Source organism: Oryza brachyantha, chromosome 1 (genome assembly GCF_000231095.2).
Source record: "Oryza brachyantha chromosome 1, ObraRS2, whole genome shotgun sequence".
In the NCBI taxonomy this organism is placed as follows: domain Eukaryota; kingdom Viridiplantae; phylum Streptophyta; class Magnoliopsida; order Poales; family Poaceae; genus Oryza; species Oryza brachyantha.
In genome coordinates, this window is record NC_023163.2 from 4,146,089 (window position 1) to 4,167,256 (window position 21,168).

General features: G+C 40.9%; 3 protein-coding genes across 3 annotated transcripts; all 3 read right to left on the bottom strand.

Annotated features, from left to right (window-relative positions):
- Positions 1-1,170: 1,170 nt before the first annotated feature.
- On the bottom strand, positions 1,171-2,477 carry LOC121053258 (VQ motif-containing protein 4-like). Its single transcript, XM_040519892.1, has one exon. It carries the CDS (start codon positions 2,294-2,296, stop codon positions 1,667-1,669), a length of 630 nt encoding a protein of 209 aa, XP_040375826.1. The 5' UTR covers positions 2,297-2,477; the 3' UTR covers positions 1,171-1,666.
- Positions 2,478-12,087: 9,610 nt separating this feature from the next.
- LOC121053266 (protein RALF-like 19) lies at positions 12,088-12,974 on the bottom strand. The gene has a single exon (XM_040519927.1). The coding sequence runs from the start codon at positions 12,774-12,776 to the stop codon at positions 12,345-12,347; it is 432 nt and encodes a 143-aa protein (XP_040375861.1). The 5' UTR covers positions 12,777-12,974; the 3' UTR covers positions 12,088-12,344.
- Positions 12,975-15,126: 2,152 nt separating this feature from the next.
- On the bottom strand, positions 15,127-15,896 carry LOC121055526 (early nodulin-like protein 1; the record flags this gene model as incomplete). The annotated part of the gene is made up of 2 exons (XM_040528113.1): positions 15,127-15,638; positions 15,743-15,896. Coding segments are annotated over 2 exons (666 nt in total), but the record flags the coding sequence as incomplete, so codon positions are not given.
- Positions 15,897-21,168: the final 5,272 nt, after the last annotated feature.

A 21,168-nucleotide genomic window follows, 5' to 3' on the forward strand; every position in this document is an offset into this window, starting at 1 on the left:
AGGCCAGAGCAGCTCCACACTGTTTCTGCTACAGTGCCCACACCCATGTAGGATTATGCATGCGTTCCCATTTGCATCCAATTGAACCTTTGGCTGCGTTATTAGGGCAGTTTTTTCTGGACTTTTGCACCTATGTTTTCAAACTACTAAACATGTACTTTTTTAATGAAAGAATTCCATATATAAGTTTATCAACCGACAATTATAAAATAGATTTTAACTTAATTTTATTATTTATATTATTAAATAGATCTTTTTGTCGATAATCTTCATAAGGACACGGACTGTGACAGGTGATGAAGATGAGTCCAGATCAGATGAGAGTGCAGTGTGGGCGCAGGAACTGAGCTCGGGAGACTGACGGGTGTGGGTCACCCCCATGCCCTCCAAAGGAAAATTCAGGCAGAAATCCCCCCCCCCCCCCCCAAAATCCAAAAGCTGTCACCTTTCCCCCCCAAATTCAGTTTCTTTTTCAGCAATGCTCCCCGCCTCCAATGCAAAATGGTGGAGCTCACTCGCCGCCGCCACCACCACCACCGGGTTTATGTATTGTTTTTCCTCTCCTCCTTTTGATCAAGTCTCATATTCCCCACTCCCACCACCACCATCACCAATAGCAGCAGCAGCAAAGATGATGCTTTTATTATCAAAAAGGTGATGAAGAGAAGAAAAATATATACTACGCAGCATTTGTTTTTCACTTTGTGTTTTGCATCTCCTCCTGCTGCTGCTGCCGCCGCCGCTTTTGGCGCACTCTCGAGCTGTTCTTTCTCAGGGCCACGACTGCGCAGATCAAAATGTCGCCGGTTTTTCAACCAGATTCTGCCAAGATTTCGCAGGAAGAAGGGAGAGCAATTATTGATGAAGAGCTGTGCTTCGGTTTCTGGAGCATCCAGCCTCCTGCTCCGATGAAGTGTCAGTGGGCAAGTGTGAGTGAGAGCCCTCTCTGTTCATCAGATCAATCTCCTGCCTGATCTTGATGAGAACGAGTGAATAATGCTGGCTTATTACAAACAAAAAAGATGTCACCTTTAGCACGTAGCAGCACGTTGAATTTGCCATGAATCTAAGCATTGTTCCAAATGAGACCAGTTCTAAGCAAAGTAAAAAAAGAGTTCGTGCCTGTGTGTACTAGTAGTAACTAATGCGCGTGAATTTTACCTGCCATATAAGAATGTCAACTTGGAGCATCCACTTGGCTCGCATATAACTCAATTAAGAGAAAGTTTAATGTACAAGATTTGGACTCTACCCAAATTACTCCTACTGTTTCAATTGTCAAAGCAAGCTTCTGAAGCAAGAGAAGGAGAGGAAAGAAAATGGCAAGCTCTAACCTATGGAAATCAAGATTGGGTGAAGAAACAGAAAAAAAAAAGGGAGGGGGAGGAAAGAAGAACAGTTTAAGCTCGGAGATCAATTAATCCCTCTTAAGCGCCAAATTTACTGTTACAAACACTAAGATTACAACATGACGACATACACGGATCCTCCCAGAGCTGGCTCACAGGAGACAGGGAAGATGATGCAGACAATCCGGAGATGAAATCATCGCGCTCCAGGAGCCAAAGTAATTAGAGCATCAAGCAGACAAGCAGAGCATACCATGGAGGAGGAGGAGATGAGCCTAGAGGAGGAGGAGGAAGAAGCGGAGATCACTGGGGCATGGTCACTGCCGGCCCGGCGACTGGAGAGGGAAGAGCGGGAGCAGCCTGGGCGGAGGCTGCAGCTCGCCGCCGGCGCCGGCATTGCCGCGCGGGGAAGGGTGGAGGTAGAACCCCTTCTCGGCGATGGCGCGGTCCTCGGCCGCGGCGGCCTCGTCCGACCCGGGCAGCGGCGGGAGCGGCGTCACGGGGCTCCCCAGCGCCAGCGACGGGAAGTCGAGCATGCTCGGCGACAGCACCTCCAGCCCTCGCGGGGAGAACCCCCGGGGGGAGAACCCGCCGCCGCCGCCGCCGCCGGGGCCGAAGGCGGCCGCGGCCGGGAGGAGCGGGCAGAGCATCTTGAGGCTCTTCATGCTGCTCCGCCGCTCGTACAGCTTGAAGGCCGGCTTCTTGGGCCCCGGCGGCGCGGGCGCCGGCTTCGAAGCCGGCGGGGACGCGGCGGCGGCGCCACCCGCCGCCGCCGCGGCCGCGGTCTCCGGCGTGCCGGTGAGGATCTGGACCACCTGCTTGAACGACGTGGTGTCCGCCTGCACGAAGGTGGTGGGGAAAGGATTCGAAGGGTCGGCGGCCGCCGCCGCCGCCGGCTGCGGCAGAGGCGGCGCGAGGGGGCGCTCCTGGGTGGAGGTGGTGGCCATGATAAAAATGTCGCCTTTGGCTCCGCGAGAGAGAGAGAGAGAGAGAGAGAGAGCGAGGGGACGAAGGGGGAGAGGAGGAGAGGGGGTTTTATTGGGCTTTTGGATTGGAGCTTTGGGATCTGGATTTCCAACTCTCCCTCCCTCACTCTCACTCTGAAATAATATGTTTGTGTGTGACTTGGCTGGCTATAGATCTGAATTCTGACCTGACCTCTTGAGAAATGTGGTCATACTTGTACTACTATAGCTTTGAGGAGATCAGTTTGTGCTGGGTGACCAAACAGGTCAGCTGGATGTGTGTTTGAATTCTTTGGTGTGGATCTTGTGCTCCTCAGAAAATGTGGACAATTCTAGGGTGAATTTATTGCCATATCTATAGTGTAAGAAGATTTGATTGTATTTGTGAGAGGAGGATCAATGGGCATCTATGTGGTCCTATAGTCATTTCCATGATGGTGGATGTAGTTTATCACGTTTTCTATGGTTCATTTCATACAAATTTTAAACTGAAAGTTCTTTTTTTTCCATAAAAAGTTTGTGAAATTTCAAGTATAGAGTTGTCCGTTTAGCTGGGACGGTTTTCAAAAGTATTATGTCGTATTACAAAAGATACAATGTATGAACGGTTTATAAACTCCTCGTAACGGCTACACCGTAGAACACGTCAAATTTTGTTGTTATTGGGTTCACAAGAAGAGTGTTCGTTTTTGTGGGTCATGTAAAGCGTGCTTCTTTTTCTTTACGTATGCATACAACTATTTTTAGAATTATTTATCCTTATTATTCTTCCTTTGAGTCCTGGAACATTGCATGGCATGAGTTTGATCTCCAGAGGAAAAGATAAGGTAACGTGTCGATTTTAAAACAAAGTATGCAAATTCTTTTGTTATTGGATTCACTCTAGAAGAGTGATCTTTTGTATGGGTTCATATGAAGCGTGCTCATTTTTCTTCACCACATGCGTAGGACGGTTTCTAATTTTTTTTCTCATAAAATTTCTCTTCATTTTATACACGATATCACGTGAGTATGAATTTTATGAGCAAAATATTAAACTTTATGGAAGAAAAATGGTGCACGGACGGTTTTGCAACCTTGTATGAATTTCCATTATTCATACGAGTTCATGTGCAGTTTGCTCCTTTTTCTTCTCTATATGTGTGTATGAAATGTTTTACATATAATCATTTATGAACCTTGTCTCCTTTTTATGCGGTCGTGCCTAGTTGAAAAACCACTTGTGAATTATATTTCAACAAAGAAAAAAAAACGAGTGTGTCATGCGCAGCCGTAAAACATAATATTCATCGTTGGATCCATATACGACTAAGAGGTTGTTTAGATGGGGCTAAACTTTTTAGTCTCATGTCACATCGGATGTTTGATACTAATTTGATACATAATCTTGGACTAATTCGCGAGACGAATCTAATAAGCCTAATTAATCCATGATTAGCCTATGTGATGCTACAGTAAACATTTGCTATTATGGATTAATTAGGCTTAAAAAATTCGTCTCGCGGACTAGCTCTCATTTATGAAATTATTTTTTATTAGTCTATGTTTAATGCTTCAAATCAGTGTCCAAACATCCGATATGACTAGGGACTAAAAATAAGTCCCTATAGACAAACACCCCTAAGTTTGATCAATGGGTATACCATGTGTATGAACTTCAACCCCTATCACTGATGTACGTACAACCGTGACGACGGATATAGAATGAAAATCTTTGGTTACTCACAATTAATTGTTGATTTTGTGTGTAGTGTAATAATTGACAGTAGCTTTTTGAAAAGAAGACAGAATTGATCCCACAATCTTAAAAAGATAACATTGTAACAAACTAATCGATCTCAAAATTGCTACTAGATGATGTACCACACAAAGTTAACACACACATGTCGTTGTCACGGCAGTAGTCCACTAAGTCGACCGAAAAAACAAACAATTAGGAGCGTGTCAAGCAGATTTAGAAAGATCGAGCGATCAGTCAGTTGGATTGACCACAAGATCGAGTCTTTCCTCCTCCTTTACGGCGTAACTTACCCAGCTTCTTCCTACTGATGACCATAATAATAATAATATTAAGGACAGAGATCTCAATAACAACAATCCAAAAGGACCCCATCAAACTGCTTAACACACCGTGATTACTTAGGCCTTATTCAGTTCTTAAAATTTTTTTCCAAAAACATTACATCGAATTTTTAGACACCTAAATAAAGCAGTAAACATAGATGAATAAAAAAACTAATTACACAGTTATGGAAGAAATCTTGAGACGAATCTTTTAAGCCTAATTAGTCCATGATTAGTCATAAGTGCTACAGTAACCAATATGTGCTAATGATGGATTAATTAGGCTCAAAAGATTCGTCTCGCGGTTTCTAGGCTAGCCGTAAAATTCGTTTTTTCATTCGTGTCCGAAATCCCCTTCCGACGTCTAGTCAAATGTTCGATGTGGTGTTTTTGCCAAAAAATTTTGGCAACTAAACACCACCTTACTTAATTGTCTTGCTCCATACACAGGTGACACACTGATCTTTTTATTGCAGTGAGGAGAGAGAGAGTGAGTGTGTGTGTGTGTCTGTGCATGTGTGAACTGAAGAAAAAGGCAAGAGCAAATGTGGGATGAGTTGCCATATTTGCTGCCGGTCGTCGAGATGATCGATGGCATTGCTTTTGCAGGTTTTGCATGCGATGCGTCGTGTGAAATGTGAGACGAGAGGCATGGGCAAATGGCAATGGGTGGCTGTGTTATTTTTTTTTATTGTTCTTACCATTTTGTTCGCATTTTCACGCATGTTCTTTTTTGAATTGATAAATATGGTGATTTTTTTTATAAAATGTTTTTATATATAAGTTTATTATCTTATATTTCTATAATTTTTTTAATTTTATACTAATTAATGTTATGATTTACAGTATTAATAACTTAAAAAATAAATATTTTATACTTTATTTTCGGCTAAAAAACGAACACAGAATGAATAGGCCCTTGACTTGGAGACGACCTCCCCTGCTCCCCTTCTCTGCGACTGCGCGTGCCCTAATCAGATCCCAAGAATCGTGATGCGTTTGGTGATATTGCTGCGCGCACACAGCTTACATCTGCCCCTATCCTTTACCATACACTGATAATAGCAAGCTCACACCATTGAACATATATAAGACATGACATGTTATCCAAAAATTTCACAACTTATTGAACATCTTAATCCAAAAAGTAAGGTTTAAAATTTAAATTTCAACTATAACTAAAGGGGTGGAGCTAGCCCTATCTGAGATGACTCTCGATGAAATTTCTAAAATTTCTACTAAAACACTATTCCGATCCATAAATCACGTGCTATGCAATGGAGATAACTTTCATGCTTCGTCTCATAAGCTATTAAGTGTACGGTGACTCAATAAAAGGAGAGAGAAAACCCAAGTAGGTACTCCATTAGTCCTTCCATGAAAATGGTCGAACTCCAAGCAAGGTTTACATTACAACTGCACACTAGATTTCGAGTAGGGATGGCAATGGGCCGGTCAGATATGGGCGGAGCAGGAACATGCTCGATCAGATACCCTCCCATGCATGCATATCTGACCTGTACCTGAATTGATTAGCGGTCAAAATATTATGACCAGACACATGCTCGACGAGCACCCGGTATCCACGGGTACCCAATGAGTATTTTGGAATAAACACATCCTTAATTCCTTATCCAATATATATACAAATAATAAAAGGAACAATGAACTTAAAATTACAAATAAAAAGAATAATTTTATCAAAATCGTAGTGTCACACTTAAAAACAATGAACTACCAACCAATTATAGTATCACAATGATATATACAGTTTTTTTATAGGGACAATTGGACCAAAGAAAAAGTCTATTGATCATCCTATATATATATATTCAGGCCGGACATAGATTACCCATGGGTAAAAATAAAAACCCGGTTGCTATCCATTAGATAGTCAGGTTGCCGGCGGACACGTCCATAGACAAAAAATTATGCCTATACCCATGCCCGTGAGCAAAATTGCCATTTTTTCTAATTTCAAGCCCTACCAGTATCACGGTTTTCAAAGAATTTTGATAGCTTTTTGACAAATTCTAGCCAAATTTTGATCTAATCTACCACACTTTGACACTCGAATTTGTAAAAAAAAAACAGTTCTAACATTCCAACCACAAAACCAATCCCCTTTTGTCCGCTACGTGAACCCAGTCTCCAAGAGGTGATTGTATGACTTTTCGTTAGAAAGTCAAACGACATATTTACAAAGAAAAATAATTTATAAATAAAATTATATATATATAACTATCTAAAAGTTAAGGCTAAAAAATAAGTTTTAATAAAAAACCTTAAAATCAACTATAAATTTAAAGTTCAAATGTTGATTTACAAGTAAAGATAGAAGCAAAAAGATGAGATGCAACTAGCTTGCTCTCGAGCGTAGTACTCCCTCCGTCCCAAATAAACCAATTTTTCACTTCTTACCTATAATTTTTTACTCTTCGTCTTATTCAAAAATTTGTTGCGATTGATATTTTTGTTTTTATTAGATGATAAATCATGAATAATACTTTACGTGTGACTAATTTTTTTTTAAATTTTTTGAAATTTTTTAAATAAGACGAATGATCAAACGTCGGACATGGAAACCGGAGAATTGGTTTTTTTTAACGGGAGTACATTATAACCTTGGTACTCTTTCCAGTCCTCGTGTTCCTGAGCATGTCGAAAGTGTGTGCGTGCGTGTACACAAGGTGTGGTACGCGTAGGCGGCCGTAGCCGTGAGCGTGATGGCGCGCGTGGGGGTGGAGATAGTATTTATTATATATTATAGCAGTAGGACAAATAAAAAGCACGTAGGAGTAGTACTTTTCAACGTGCGCCAGTGCGCGATTTGACTTTTGAAGTCTTGTGTTCCTCCTCGCCTCTCCTTGTGGGGCTCTCCCTTCCTCACACGCCAACGCCATGCATCTCTCGAGCTGTATAGTATTTGAGATTTTTTTTAATAGTTAGTATTTTGTAGTATAAAAATAGAATTAACTGCTAGCATAAAATTAAAAACATAAGATGATAAATTTATGCATAATATTTTTTTAAAAAAATATCATTTAACATTTTAGGAAATTGTACGTATAAAAGTTGAGAAAAATAACAAAAATACGAGGGAAAAACGCAGCCCTAGCTTTGCCACCTTTCTTTCTCCCCGTCAGTCCAGTAGAATTATTCAGAATTCAGAGATGCCCGTGCTGTGCAGGGCTCATCAGTGCATTGCATGGAAGGCTTCTCTCCGGACAGGCACGATGTCCGAGGACATATTCGGCTCAGCTTTTCCACGCCCCTCGTCCCACGATTGCTCTATTGGTTCCACGATAGCAGTGCGGTTAAAAGATCCAATTATCACTAATTAGTGAGGCCTTCTTTAGTTTTTAAATTTTTTTTTTCAAAAATATCACATCGAATTTTTGGACATCTAAATAAAATATTAAACATAGATGAACCAAAAAACTAATTGCATAGTTATGAAAGAAATCTTGAGACGAATCTTTTAAGCCTAATTAGCCCATGATTAGCCATAAGTGTTACAGTAACCAATATGTGCTAATGACGGATTAATTAGGCTCAAAAGATTCGTCTCACGTTTCTAGGCTAGCTGTGAAATTCGTTTTTTCATTTGTGTCCGAAAACCCCTTCCGATATCTGGTCAAACATTTAACGTGATAGTTGTCACAAAAATTTTCTCAATCTAAACACCTCCTGCTGAGGAAGTAGTACTGGGATGTGAGATGAGAGGATTGAATGAGTAGGTAAGAAGAAAAAGAAATAAAGTTCTTTTTTAAAACTTACTATCACCGTTTTAAAATATAATTATTTTCTAGTTTGTTTAGCATAAACTAAACACACGTTAAAGGATTTCTTTTTAGTCGCTCCAATGATTTTTGAATTGATTCGATTCTCTTTCTGGACATCTGATTGACTCTAGAAATCATTAGAATGATTAAAATCATAGGAATCAGTGCAAAGTTGCTTATATTGTGTATAAAATTTAAATTGTAGAAATATTTGTATTTTGGAATGGATGGAGTACACCTTACCGATAGTCATTTTTAGACACAGGCGGCAGTGTAATGCACTTAGCTCAGCAACTAATGAGAGAAAACTGAGGAGAGTGGCAGCGGTGGAAAGTGGATTTTCATTACTCGAGTGCACATCCTATTACAAATTGTAATAAATAAAAAAATAAATTATATTGAAACTAGTTTACGCATCGTCATAGTTATATTTGTTTTTTTACGTCATAGTTATATTTGTTTTTTTACGCCACGTAAAAGTTAAATTTAAACTTATATATCTAGAGTGATATACCTCCTATTAATCCATCTTATATATTTTTTAAAATATTTTATAACTATTTATATATCAATTAAACCAGGGGACATCCACTCAAGGATGAAAACACTTTTCCAGCGTTCAGACTCAAGCAGAAAAGAAATGGGCGGAGAGAATCTATGTGCAGGCTCTGAACTGTCCGGTGTTGTGCTGCGAGCGATTTTTTGGGCTTGTTTTAAAAAATTATGAATAAAAATTTTATATATGTGTTCTGAGTGATTTAAAAGCCACTGAAAAATAATCTACAACAAAAAACCTTAAAATCTACGTTAAATTTAGGGAAATTATAACCGTGCCATTATAATTTAAATTTTAAGGTTAAAAATTTAAATTTAGTTTATAAACATAAGCATAATCGACGAGATAGGGATGATAGTCCCTCGGTACTGGAAAGACTTTGTCTGTAGAAAAAAAAAAGTCCTACAAAGACTACTCCCTCTAATTCTATAATACTCATTGTTCCGAACAAAGATATGATCTTTAAAAAACAACTTTGACCAATATTATTCTATTTCAATACATAAATAATTATATGAATTTATTGAGATATATTTCAAGAAAGTGATGTATAAATGCAATTGGAAATTGAAAAAGTGAAGAACATTTTAATCTTTTGGTTGTGTATTGTTATATGTGTGGTAGGAGTTGATAAAGATTATCTTTTTTGGGAGGGAGGTATTATATGTGTGTCAGCGTGATGGACGGAGGCATGCAATGCAAACAAACTGTTTTTTACTCCTAGTACGTTTTAAACTGAAATAGAGCGGCTAAAACTCTATACTATCCAAACTTCACCAGTTCACCTCCATGGCTTCATATTCATACTAGTGCTAGGCCACTGATTACATCAACAGACAACAAGACCAACAAAGCACCATAGAAAATCACATGGTAGGCTGCGTTCTCTTCGTAGCAGCAGTATCTTTTCTCCAAAAAAAATTAAAATTTTAAACCTTAAACTTATATTAGATTTTAGTTTTTTACCATTTTATTTTTCAGCCTTAGCTTTTAGGTCGTTAAGAACATGTGTATATAAAAGTTATATATACAAATTATTTTTTATTTACAAATATGCCGTAAAAAAAACCCCAAACAATCACCTCCCAGATTTTTTCTTGTCATTTGCGCAAATGCTTTCTAAACCGCTAAGCGGTGATTTTTTGGAAAAAAATATTCTATATAAAAATTCATCATCTCAATAGATTTTTAACTTTTAATTGCATAATTAATAGCTATAATAAATTAGATAATCTTTTATCTTTTAGCTAAAAAAGAACAACCATGTTACTGTCAAACTTCTACTACTACCACAAGCACTGCTTAGCTTCTACTGCTGCAGACTGATCTGAATAATCAAGTGGGGGATCGAGCAATTAAACTATACTGTAAGCAAGCTATGATAGTATGATGTTACCAGTATTAATATGATAACAATCTCCCAGCGGTCCACACACACATGCATTTCATTTCGTCTCCTACACCTCCTACAGACGGCAGCAGCTGCGGCGCAGAGCTGAAACAGATTGAGAAAACAACAAAATCACCAAAGCATTATTAGCACCAGAAACAGACATGGACCTACTTTGTTAATAGCCTAGTTTAATTAAGTGCTGGGCCTGCTTAGCTTAATTTTCTCTTTTGTGTTTTATTCAGGGCTTTTTGTTCATTGCATGCACTTGTTGTTGAGTGCACGCAGAGAGGACGATTGGATGGACATGAGATGGGAGCAGAGAAAAGCATCCTGCATCATCTGCAGTTCTGCATTGCATGTCTGAATGCTTAATTACTACTGGACGCTGGCAAAGTGACAGCATTGGCTTTTTTTCATAAAAAAAGGTGTCCTTTAAAAAAAAATTGGGCCCTATTTAGAGGAAGTTGGAATGATAAATGACAAATGACAAATGTTTTGGTGACAAAAGTTTTGGTATTTTTTTTACAAGCTGGTGTTTAGAGGCATGTAAAAGTTGCCATTTTTTAAAAAGTGAGAGGTGGTCCACATCCCTATGTATTTTTTAGCGAAACTCGCTAATTCATATTACTAAATACAAAATTGTCATATTCTTACCCTAGTGTTTGGATCTATTCTGCCAAAAAGTGCTTTAAAATAACAAAAAATTTGTCAGGGCCTTAGAAAGATACTAAGATGTAAAGTGACTTTGATGTTGCCATTGCAATGATCAGCGGCCTGTTCAGTGCACGGTTGTGCTTGTGCAAGGTGACAAAACACTGACAGAGTTTGATACATCAACTCTGCCTAATTGAGATATGGACTAACGAGGCTTTTCCGGTCACCTGCAAAAGCTTTTTCTTGTCTGGCCGGGCCCATGAGCAAGGCCCATTTGTCTGGGCCTTCAAAAGAAAAGGGCACGCGATACTCACTTGACAAAAGGTCATTTTGTCACCCTTAACAACATGGCGAGTTCGGTTTTTTTGTCCCTAACCACAAATCCGATACAAGACATCTCTAGTCTCTCGAAACCGATGCAAATAAAGTTCTGATAAATTTTATTGAGTCCGGTTTTTCTGATATAGCACTGATGTGGCTAGTTTAACTCGGTTGTAGTCCCATACAACGTTGACGTGACATTAGAAGCATAATTAAAATATTAAAAATTAGTAAAATATGCATCGAAAAATATAAAAATATTATGGGTCTACACGTCAGTGGGTCCCACCCCATGCCTCGCTATTTCCCACAAAAATTAGAAAGATGGAGGGGGGAGAGGAGGACCCACGATATTTTTACCTTTTTTATTGACATGAGTCCTGCATATTTTATTTTATTTTATTTTTTCTTCTAATGTCATGTCAACAAAATCGGACTTCATTCAGCCAAAATTTGTTGTTGAGGGAAAAAAATCGAATTCATGCACTCTACAGTTGAAGGAGGCAAAATGACCTTCAACTATGTAAGATTTTCTAATCTTACCTAGATTCATATGGATGCTAATAAATCTAGACATATATATATATATATATATATAAATTATATACATTCATCAATAGGTGAATTTTGATAAGGCTAGAAAATCTTACAATATAAAACAGAGGTAGTAATAGATTTGTATATGATTAATTAATTATCAGGTGTAAAAAATAAAAAAAATAGGTTAATATGATTTTTTAAAGTAACTTTTCTATAAAGAAAATTGAAAAAAATATATCATTTAACGGTTTGAGAAGTATGCGTGTGAAGAAAGATGGTATTTGGCTTACTTTGCCCAAAAGAAACGAACGCGGTCCTAGTACTCTGTTCATTTCTTGGTAATGGGCATTTTTTGATTTTCCTGCTTGCAAAGACGAGTGGGTCGAAGTTCAAAATTGAATAGTGTTCCGTCTCAGTTAGTGGGAAACGGAGATGGTACGTACTACGTAGAGTGCTCTAGTGAGGAACATGAATTGATATTGATCAAGACGTGCGCGCATTCCCTCGATCATTTTCCAACATTTGAAAACACAATTTAATTTGATGATGAATAATAATGCATGCTACGTACATGGCTGGTACGGATCGATCGAGCTGTGAGAGATCAGGATATATACACGCAAGACACAGAATCAGCAGCAGCTAGCTGCTCAGATCGATCACGCGCGCTTCGAGCAGTCGCCGTACCGGTGATGGCGGCGGCGGCGGGAGGGATGATCAGTTCATGGTGCGAGCGCACCGGGTGATGGCGGAGCAGCCGCGGCGGTAGGGGTTGGCGGGCTTCTGCGACGCGCAGTTCTGGTAGTAGGACTGGCCCCTCTTGTTGCACGGCACCTTGTTCGCGTCCAGCGCCGCGTAGCTCACGTACCGGTTCGTCGGCCGCCGGGCCGCCAGCGACCGCCGCATTGCCTCGCCGGCGCTGGCGCCGGCCCCCAGCAGCGCCAGCTCCTCCACGTCCTCCTCGTCGTCCACGTCGCACTCCCCGATGGCGCCGTCGCAGGACGCCATCAGCCTCCGCCGCCCCGACGCCGACGACGCCGCCACCACCAGCGCGTCGAGGTCGGTGCCCCCCGCGGCCGCCGGCGCCGGGAGCAAGGCCACCGCCGCCACGACGGTCGCGAGCACGGCGACGCCGAGGCGAAGCGCCATGCCGACGCGGATGACCTGTCCCTGCTCTACTGCGCCTCTGGTTCCTCTTGCCGGCGACGACTAGGTTTTGGCCCACAGGCTCGACCGATACGATCTCTCCCTCCCTTCCCTTCCTCCCGGCCAGCAGATCGACCCAACCCTTGGCGTCTTCTTTGAAGGGGAGAGTAGAGGAGGCGGAGGGGGAGACGAAGGGGCGGCGAAGAAGATGGAGGGGATATGGAGGGAGGCGGGCTGGAGGGGAGACGAGCCCGGCCGGCCGCACGTTGGGGTGGCCGGTGCCGCCGCGCGTTGCGGCGGCGCTCTCTGCATGCTCGCCTCGGCGTTCGCGCATGTCTCGTTTTGTGCTCAAATCTATATTATTATAAAAAGCGGTAACGATTCGGCCGAGAATTTTCGTCCGTCTATAACGTCATCCGTACGTCATGCTGACATCAGCAGCAGCAGCAAAGCCTTGGTTAGGAACAGCAGCAACGCGTGGTCGTTTTTGTCAGCAGCAACAGCTACAACGCGCGTGGGTCACGTATCCCGTCCAGACTCCTGCGGCGCCCGCGTGGTCGGCTACGTCTCGGTGTTGGTACACGCGCAGGTTAGCAACAGCAGCAGCAGAGACGACGTCATCTCCCCTCCAGACCGTTTGATCGGATTCTTTCTCAAGACTATCTATGTATGCTCTTCGTGCTTTACACGGATATAACAGCTTCATAGTTCAATGGACAGGGCACTGTCCACCAAGCTTTTGGTGCTGTTGTTAAAAATTTTATAAAACCAAAATTTTGTCACCTAAATATATTCTAAAAGAAATATTATTGTGATTTTAGGTTAGATTATTTTGATTTTAGGGTAGAAAAGCCCGAACTGGTGTTTTGGTATTATGTTGTGAGGCTTTCTATTATTGTCTATATTTATTAATTTATCAATATATATTAATATATATAATTTGTATATTTGTCAATTTATTAGTATCCGTATTAATCTAAGCTTTTTAGATTGTGAAACAAAGTGAGTCTTTAGTTCAGATTAGTTGTATGGCAATTCTCATTGTGACTTTTTGACACAAATTTAATTAATTACAAATTTTGTGTAAATATGTGAAATATAATTTATAACTAAAATTTATTTAGTACAAAATAACTAATAATAATGTAAGTTTTTAATAAGACGAATAGGTAAACCCGAGCAAGAATATTAATGATATTATTTATTAAAATACATATGGAGTATATATTTTTATCGGACTTGACTATATATTAAATATGTACACATGAAACATATATATATATATGCTTTAATGTAATTTTATGTGGAATTATTCTTTTTAATCCCGTGGCAAAGCACGGGCTAAAAAAAAAAGAGAGGATTGGCCCATTGAATGGTGGGCTTAATCGAACGAGTATATGGGCTGGAGCATTTTGGGCCTTGTGGGCCCTAGGTTGTGTGTATTCGGCCCAATTACATGCTCATACAGCAGTGTATTTTTTTTTCTCTTTTAGGCAAGAATAGCTGTTGCATATCTCATTTTGTATTATCCAATGCAATAATGCGTAGGTTTTTTCCAGCCTAAAAAGCTAATGTCACAAATTTAGTGAGTATTCATTCATGGAGTTTTAGCATTATGTCGATTAATTATGGAGGATAACTCTGTAGTGGTAATGTTTATGAGTATAAACGGCAACTTATGCGTTAACATTGGAAGGAAGTAAATGGCATGTTAAATCCCGAATTGAATGCATGAATCAGTTTCATGTAAATTAGTCGTATTTAAGTAAAATGGCCCCCGTGTCATCGTGTACTTATCCTTTTGGTGATAGATAAATGGGCTAAAATTGGTTCCCAACACGTTCAATAATCGTGTATGCTCATATTTGCTCTGTTTCTTTTCATGTATATTTCAAAGTAGTCACTAGTTTTGAAACAAAAGTTTTGACTAAAGTGATTATTCACTCCATTCCATATTATCCATGTATATGTACATGTATATGTATATGTGACATTGAATCTAAACAAACGCATAAAATTTTATAATATCAAACATAGTATTATTTTGAAGAAGAGACCATGGGACAGAGGATGTAAAATCTACTAGGAATAGCTATTTGGGCCAATTAATTAACACATTGTGCAAATGATAAATATTGATCGAACCAAAACGCATAACGGAGCAAAAATCATTTCCTTAATGTAATTACCTATAAATGAAAATATTATGAGTACATCTGAGAGATTTTGACGACCAAACAAATTAAAGCAGCAATGTTATTTTGGCCCGAACGAATCCTATAGATTTCAAACGAAATTTGGCACGACTCACCTGCAAAATGGAAATGCATCGAACATTATAGTGGAACTAGGCTCAGCTAAACATTAATGCTCCGGCTATCACGGCGAGCAGCAGCAAGGCGCCACCCCGATGAGATGACGCCGACGACGGCCGCGGCGGCGGCGGCGACGATGACGTCCCATTCGTTCCCGTTGGCGCCGGCGACGTAGAGTTTCCCCCGGCCGGAGACGGCGGCGCGCCAGGGGCTGGGGCTGGGGCTGGAACGGGTGGCGCCGTCCCGTTCGTTCCCGCGGCCGGGGGAGGCGGCGAGCGAGGGGTCGGGGCTGGAACGGCGGGCGGCGGCGGCGGCGGCGAAGGCGAGGTCGTGGCGTTGCTGCGGACGGCGAGGACGACGACGATGAGGCGCTCGCCGGCCTGGCAGCGGGCGGCGTCGCCGCTGATGAAGAAGAAGGGGCCGGAGCTGTCGAAGACGAAGGTGGAGTCGCCGCCGACGTCGCGGAGGATGGGGTCGGTGGCGTTGCAGGCGTCGTAGTGGCTCTGGCTCACCACCACCACCGAGTCCTTCTCCTTGCTGTACCTGAACACTGCGGCGCGCGCATCCATGCATGCCAAACAAACAAACAAACACATTACGCCCACGCGCGACGCCGGCCGGCGCCGGAATGAACGAATCGACGGACGGACGTACCGAGGCGGTCGTTGACCTGGAAGCGGTTGCGCTCGGCCCACCGGTTGTACGGCTCGGCGGGGTTGGCCGTCCACCCGTCGCGCCCGCCCACGTAGAAGTCGCGCGCCTCGCAGCAGCTCGCCGCAAGCACGCCGGTGACGGCGACGGCGATGGCGACGGCGAGACGACGCTGCTGCTGCGCCGACATTGCCTCGATTCCACACGTACGTGCACACGAGTAGTACACCGATCGACGACAGATATATGAAGCTTTTTGATCCGTATGAAACTTAATTACACGAAGAACACAGACGCGCACACAGTCGTATATATACACACACGGGGTGAATGAGTGATATATAGCTAGCCAAACTAACATATTTGCAAAAAAAAATTATAAGCAAAAATTTCATATACGTAATTTTAGCTATCTAAATACCAAAGCTAAAAATAAATTTCGATAGAAAAAATAAAAATCAACTCCAAATTAAAAATAAAATTTAAATTTTAGCTTATAAGTATAAGAAAAGACGAAAAGATGAGAGTGACACCTACGAAAGAAGGGTGATTGTTTGGCTTTTTCATGGGAAAAAACCAAACGATATACTTGTAAACAAAAAATAATTTGTGAATAAAACTTTTATATACGTATTCTTAGTGATCTAGAAATCAATGCTGAAAAATAAACTTCAGTGAAATATCTCAAAAATAAACTACAGTGAAAAATTTCAAAATCAACTTCAAATTTAAGGTTAAAAATCAAAATTTTGACATATAAATATAAGTATAAACAAAAAGACGGGGTGAAAGGGTGGAGGTTACCGTTGGATCAATCAATTAGTGGTGGAGCAATTAGCTGTGACAGCCGTTTCAACCTAGCTAGCATGGCATGCATGCAGGAGTTACACCATTCTTTTGTTCGTGCTGGGGGTTTGGTTTAGGCATGGAATTAAGTTCATAAATGCACTGGTATCCTAGGAGAGGATATTTGATTTGTTAAAAATATTGCATATTTTTGGCGGTATCATATCGAATCTTGGTGAGTAATTAATAGGCCAAGCATGTTCTAACTGTCGAATTTACAAATTTCTTCTCTAATAACGTCACCAAAAATTAGTATGGCTTTAAGCCGAATGATACCTTCACATATTACTAATATTTTTTTGGCATTACCAAAAATATTGCTCCCTCTAATTTAGTATTACTTGCCTTTTTTGACAGGGGCACATTTTTTTAAGAGCAAGTATAATAACAGGCTATAAGCTGGCTATATGTTTATGTGGAGGAAAGAGGGGAGGAGAGAGAGTGTAAGCAGGCTGTAAGCTCGTAGCCAGCTTGGGCACAGGAACCAAGAAACTCTATGAGAGTGACATGTGGGCCCTGCATTAATGATGAAGAGCTAACCAGCATATGGGTGGGCTAAGGGAAAGCTATAAAAAATCTTATAGTTAGCTTGTTGGCTATATTATTAGCCTTTCTCTAATCAATCTTTGGGCCTACATAGATAGCTTTGGGTAGGCTGGGCCTAGATAGATACTAGCTAGATGGACCAAGAACAAGGGTTGGTTAACAAGAGAATTGCATTTTGTACCGTGCTAGTTGGGCCAGGCCAAACATTGGACTAAATGGTCAATTTTACACCCATTTACATGGCCCATATTTAACAAGAAACGACTGATTGAAATCACAAAGGGAATAATGTTACTTGTACTTGTGAGTCATTAGTCACTGGAATGTTTTAAAGAGGCAGACACAAGCATGGATCCCCCATTCCCCCTCCACGCCATGCAAGCTTTCAACCTTTCTGCAGCTGCCTAAAATTCTTTTGTTCCCAGCTGCTCCTGACATTTCTCAGCTAACAACAACCCTGTCACTCCACACATGGTTGTTGCTTGCTACTGATCAGGATGGATGCACACTGTACAGTGTACAATCACTGGCAGACAGTATAATCCCCCCCCCCCTCCCATTCCTCTCACAAATCCCATTCCCTATACACTAGTATCACCCTTTAGAGATACTCCCTCTATCCCTATTTGACGTCGTTGGCTTTTTTATATATGTTTAACCGTTCGTCTTATTCAAAAAATTTACTATTATTAATTATTTTTATATCATTTTGTGTATTGTTAAATACATTTTTATGCATATATATAGTTTTACATAATTGATAATTTTTTTAAAATAAGACGAATAGTCAAACATGTATAAAAAATTAACGACGTTAAATATTTAAGTACAAAGGTAGTATATAGAGACGGTGTTTATAAATTACTCATCCTCTTGCTTTGAGACGAGAGGTGAGAGTGGTGGTAGAGCAGTGCAGTTGTAGCAGCATTTACACTGTAGCATGGTTCCGTCCCCATGACAACTTTAACTGTTGCTCTTCAGAGGTGAAGTAAATGCGCATTCATGGCCGGTGGATCTACGCTCCTGCCTCAGCCTCAGCCTCAGCTCACCCTCATGGCTGCCTCGTCGACCAACCGCGCGGCAACTCGATCCGGCCATGGATGGATCGAGAGCGATTTACCGTCAAGATTTCTGAGAGATGTGCAATCCTGCACTGAATTTCTTTTCCTGTCCAGTGACGACGAACAGCGATATTTCTTCAGAGACTAGTTCAGATTCTTGGGGGGAGAAGAGGAAGACAAACAGAGCAAGCAAAGCGCGCCATTGATGAGCAGTACGTGGGTCTAGTAGCTCGACTACGTACGTACGTACGGACATGCGAGCTGGCAAGCCTAAATAACAGCGAGATTTGTCAGGGCCCTTGCAAGCAAGCAAGCAGCTGCAGCTGCTGCTGCAACGACGGACGGAGGATCGCCGGCCATTTGCAACTCCTCCCGATCGTCGGCATCGATCGCGTCGTCGTCGTCGATCTTCTCGCTGCCACTCAATGCTCGATCACTGGTCTCATCGATCCGATCAGCGAGCTATACGTACGCACGCGACGCGGTTGAGTGTTCTGGTAGCTTGCACTGGTAGCTAGCTAGGTACGTCCATGGCGCAGGATCGGGCCGGATCGCGCGTACGTACGTACGCCATGTACACCGTTCGATCGGTGGAGAAGAAGAGACCACGCATGTTCTGGTTTGTATCGGCACGAGCCCCGGACAGAAAATCCAGCGGCAATCTGTCCTAGCAAGTGGTACTCCTGTGTCATGGTCCAGTTTAGGGTGCTGACATTATAAGATGTAACCCAATGAGTGGCGACCTGATGAGAATGTGGAAAAAAATTGGTTTGGTTACTGGCTTACTTTATAGTTTCTATAACTATATATTTTAATTTTAAAATTTGCTCCTTCATTTTCATAATGTAAGATTTTTCTAGCCATGTTTAGATTCATCCAATATATATATATACATACGTACGTACATATATATGTGTGTGTTGGATTTTTTATTATCTTTAAAAAGTATGTGAATTCCTGACTGCTCTATAGGCCCATAAAGCCCCATGTATCTCCACTAAAATTTTCTACCATAGGTCTATATAAAGAGGGTCTAAAGTTGGTCCAAATGTTAAATATTATTTTCACCCTCCACTACTATTTTCTTTTCATATATATATACTTCGGTTAATATGAATTTATTAAAACTAGAAAGTCTTACATTATAAAACTAATGGATAGAAAGGATACATGCATAACAGATCTTTAACTAAAACAACTTATAACTAAAGCTCACTCAAACAAATCTTTAATATATCCATCTTCCTAACTGTTCATGCAGAACAAGATTCAGTTTTATTTCTGTTGATCGATTTTGCTTCCCAACAAATATATACAAAAGGAATCGTTAATTAAGAGCAAGTTTAACAGTAGAGTCAATTACTAGCTTCTATTGAAACTAACATGTATAATAAGTTAGCTATAAGGTTGGCTCTAATATCTTTCTGCTATTTATTTTTTTCACTTATATATTTAATGTATCTGTTTTGGAGCATATGTAGAGCTAGCTCTTGCACAAGAGCTAACACCTTTTATTTTTTTTATTTTGTCTTTCCTCCACATAGACTTATAGTTTGACTTATAGTCTGCTACTGTACATGCTTTAACACTTGACGGTTTTTTTCTTGGTTGATTTTGGACCATCAGATCAGCTAACGTGATACGTGCTTAGGTTTTTCATGCATCAACTCCAGCGAGGTATAATAACTCTGACAAGATGGTCATGGCCTAACCAGTTAGATTTTGATGTTACGGTTGGTGTCTGGTGTTTGTGTTATTAGAGAGTGAGGTCGAGGATACACCGAGCATGGGGCATTTAACTTTTTGCCACTCTTATGAATGTTTATAACAGATTTGAAACTGGACCCACCTGTCATAGATTCGTGAGCGCTCACATGTTATAGACAGCGAGTGGCAAATCTGTTTTGGTCATTCATAAAAGTGGAAAAAAGTTAAATCCCCCCTTAAAAGGAGGTTGTGGAGGGCTTGTTATGAGGCGGCGGCAAGTAGGGGTTGCCATTCGGTTAGTTGGTTAATTTGGTATCGATCTTTTGATCTTCAACTAAATTGTAGTTATTACAAACTTGGATCGATTCGATCTTGAGAAAAAATGACTGAGAAATTCGAACAATTCGGTCTCAATCTCTATTAATTTGATTTATTTAGTCTTTCTGGTTAAGTGGACTAGCCAAAATGATCAAACATAACTCATAAGACTAAATTGATGACTGGATTTCTCAGTCTCGGTCTCAATTTTTTCAGGCTCAGTCTTTTTTTATCCACCCCAAGTGTCACGCGTTGTGTAGCTTGAGGAAGAGAACAATGAGAAGAAGAGTGAGATGGCCACGGAGCATAGGATTTTAATCCAACGGTCTGCAATTCACAAGATTTATTGGACGGTTTTTTTGTCAAATCCGGCCACATATATAGGCAACCCCATATACAAATTAATCGCATGCGTTTCAGCTCTAATCAGATTGCTAACTATACCTTGAGAACTGAGAAAGAAAAATCCATGCAGATAAGATGGAATCAGAGCGGATTAAATTATACGTGAACAGCTGATTTATACGTGTGCTAATAAATAAGGTGAACAGCTGATTGCTTGCAAGCTCGATCAAATCGGTCGATGAGGAGCATGGTTAATTGCACTTGCAGTCTTGCGCTACTACACAACAAGGACTCGATCGATCTGCTTTTGGGGGAGGGAGACGCATGTGAAGTCCACATGGAGAGGCTCGTGCCACTGTAAATGTAAATGCCCCCACAACCACACGCCCAATTCAGTACTCCCCTCTCTCTTGCATGCTCTCTCTCTCATATATACTTCCTTTTCTATTTTTCGTCGTTCAGATTGGGATGGATGGACTTTGAGATGATACACGTTGATTAGTGTAGCCATGACTTGTGTCCTACGGTAGATGGAGTGTTTTCAGACAAATTAGCATCACGAAATGGCATTTAGGACATGGTTTTGTTGCTCTCTTGTAATGTGGA

Bases quoted from the DNA above. Each gene is read 5' to 3' on its own strand.
- LOC121053258 (XM_040519892.1), bottom strand. From the start codon at position 2,296: ATGGCCACCACCTCCACCCAGGAGCGCCCCCTCGCGCCGCCTCTGCCG.
- LOC121053266 (XM_040519927.1), bottom strand. From the start codon at position 12,776: ATGGCGCTTCGCCTCGGCGTCGCCGTGCTCGCGACCGTCGTGGCGGCG.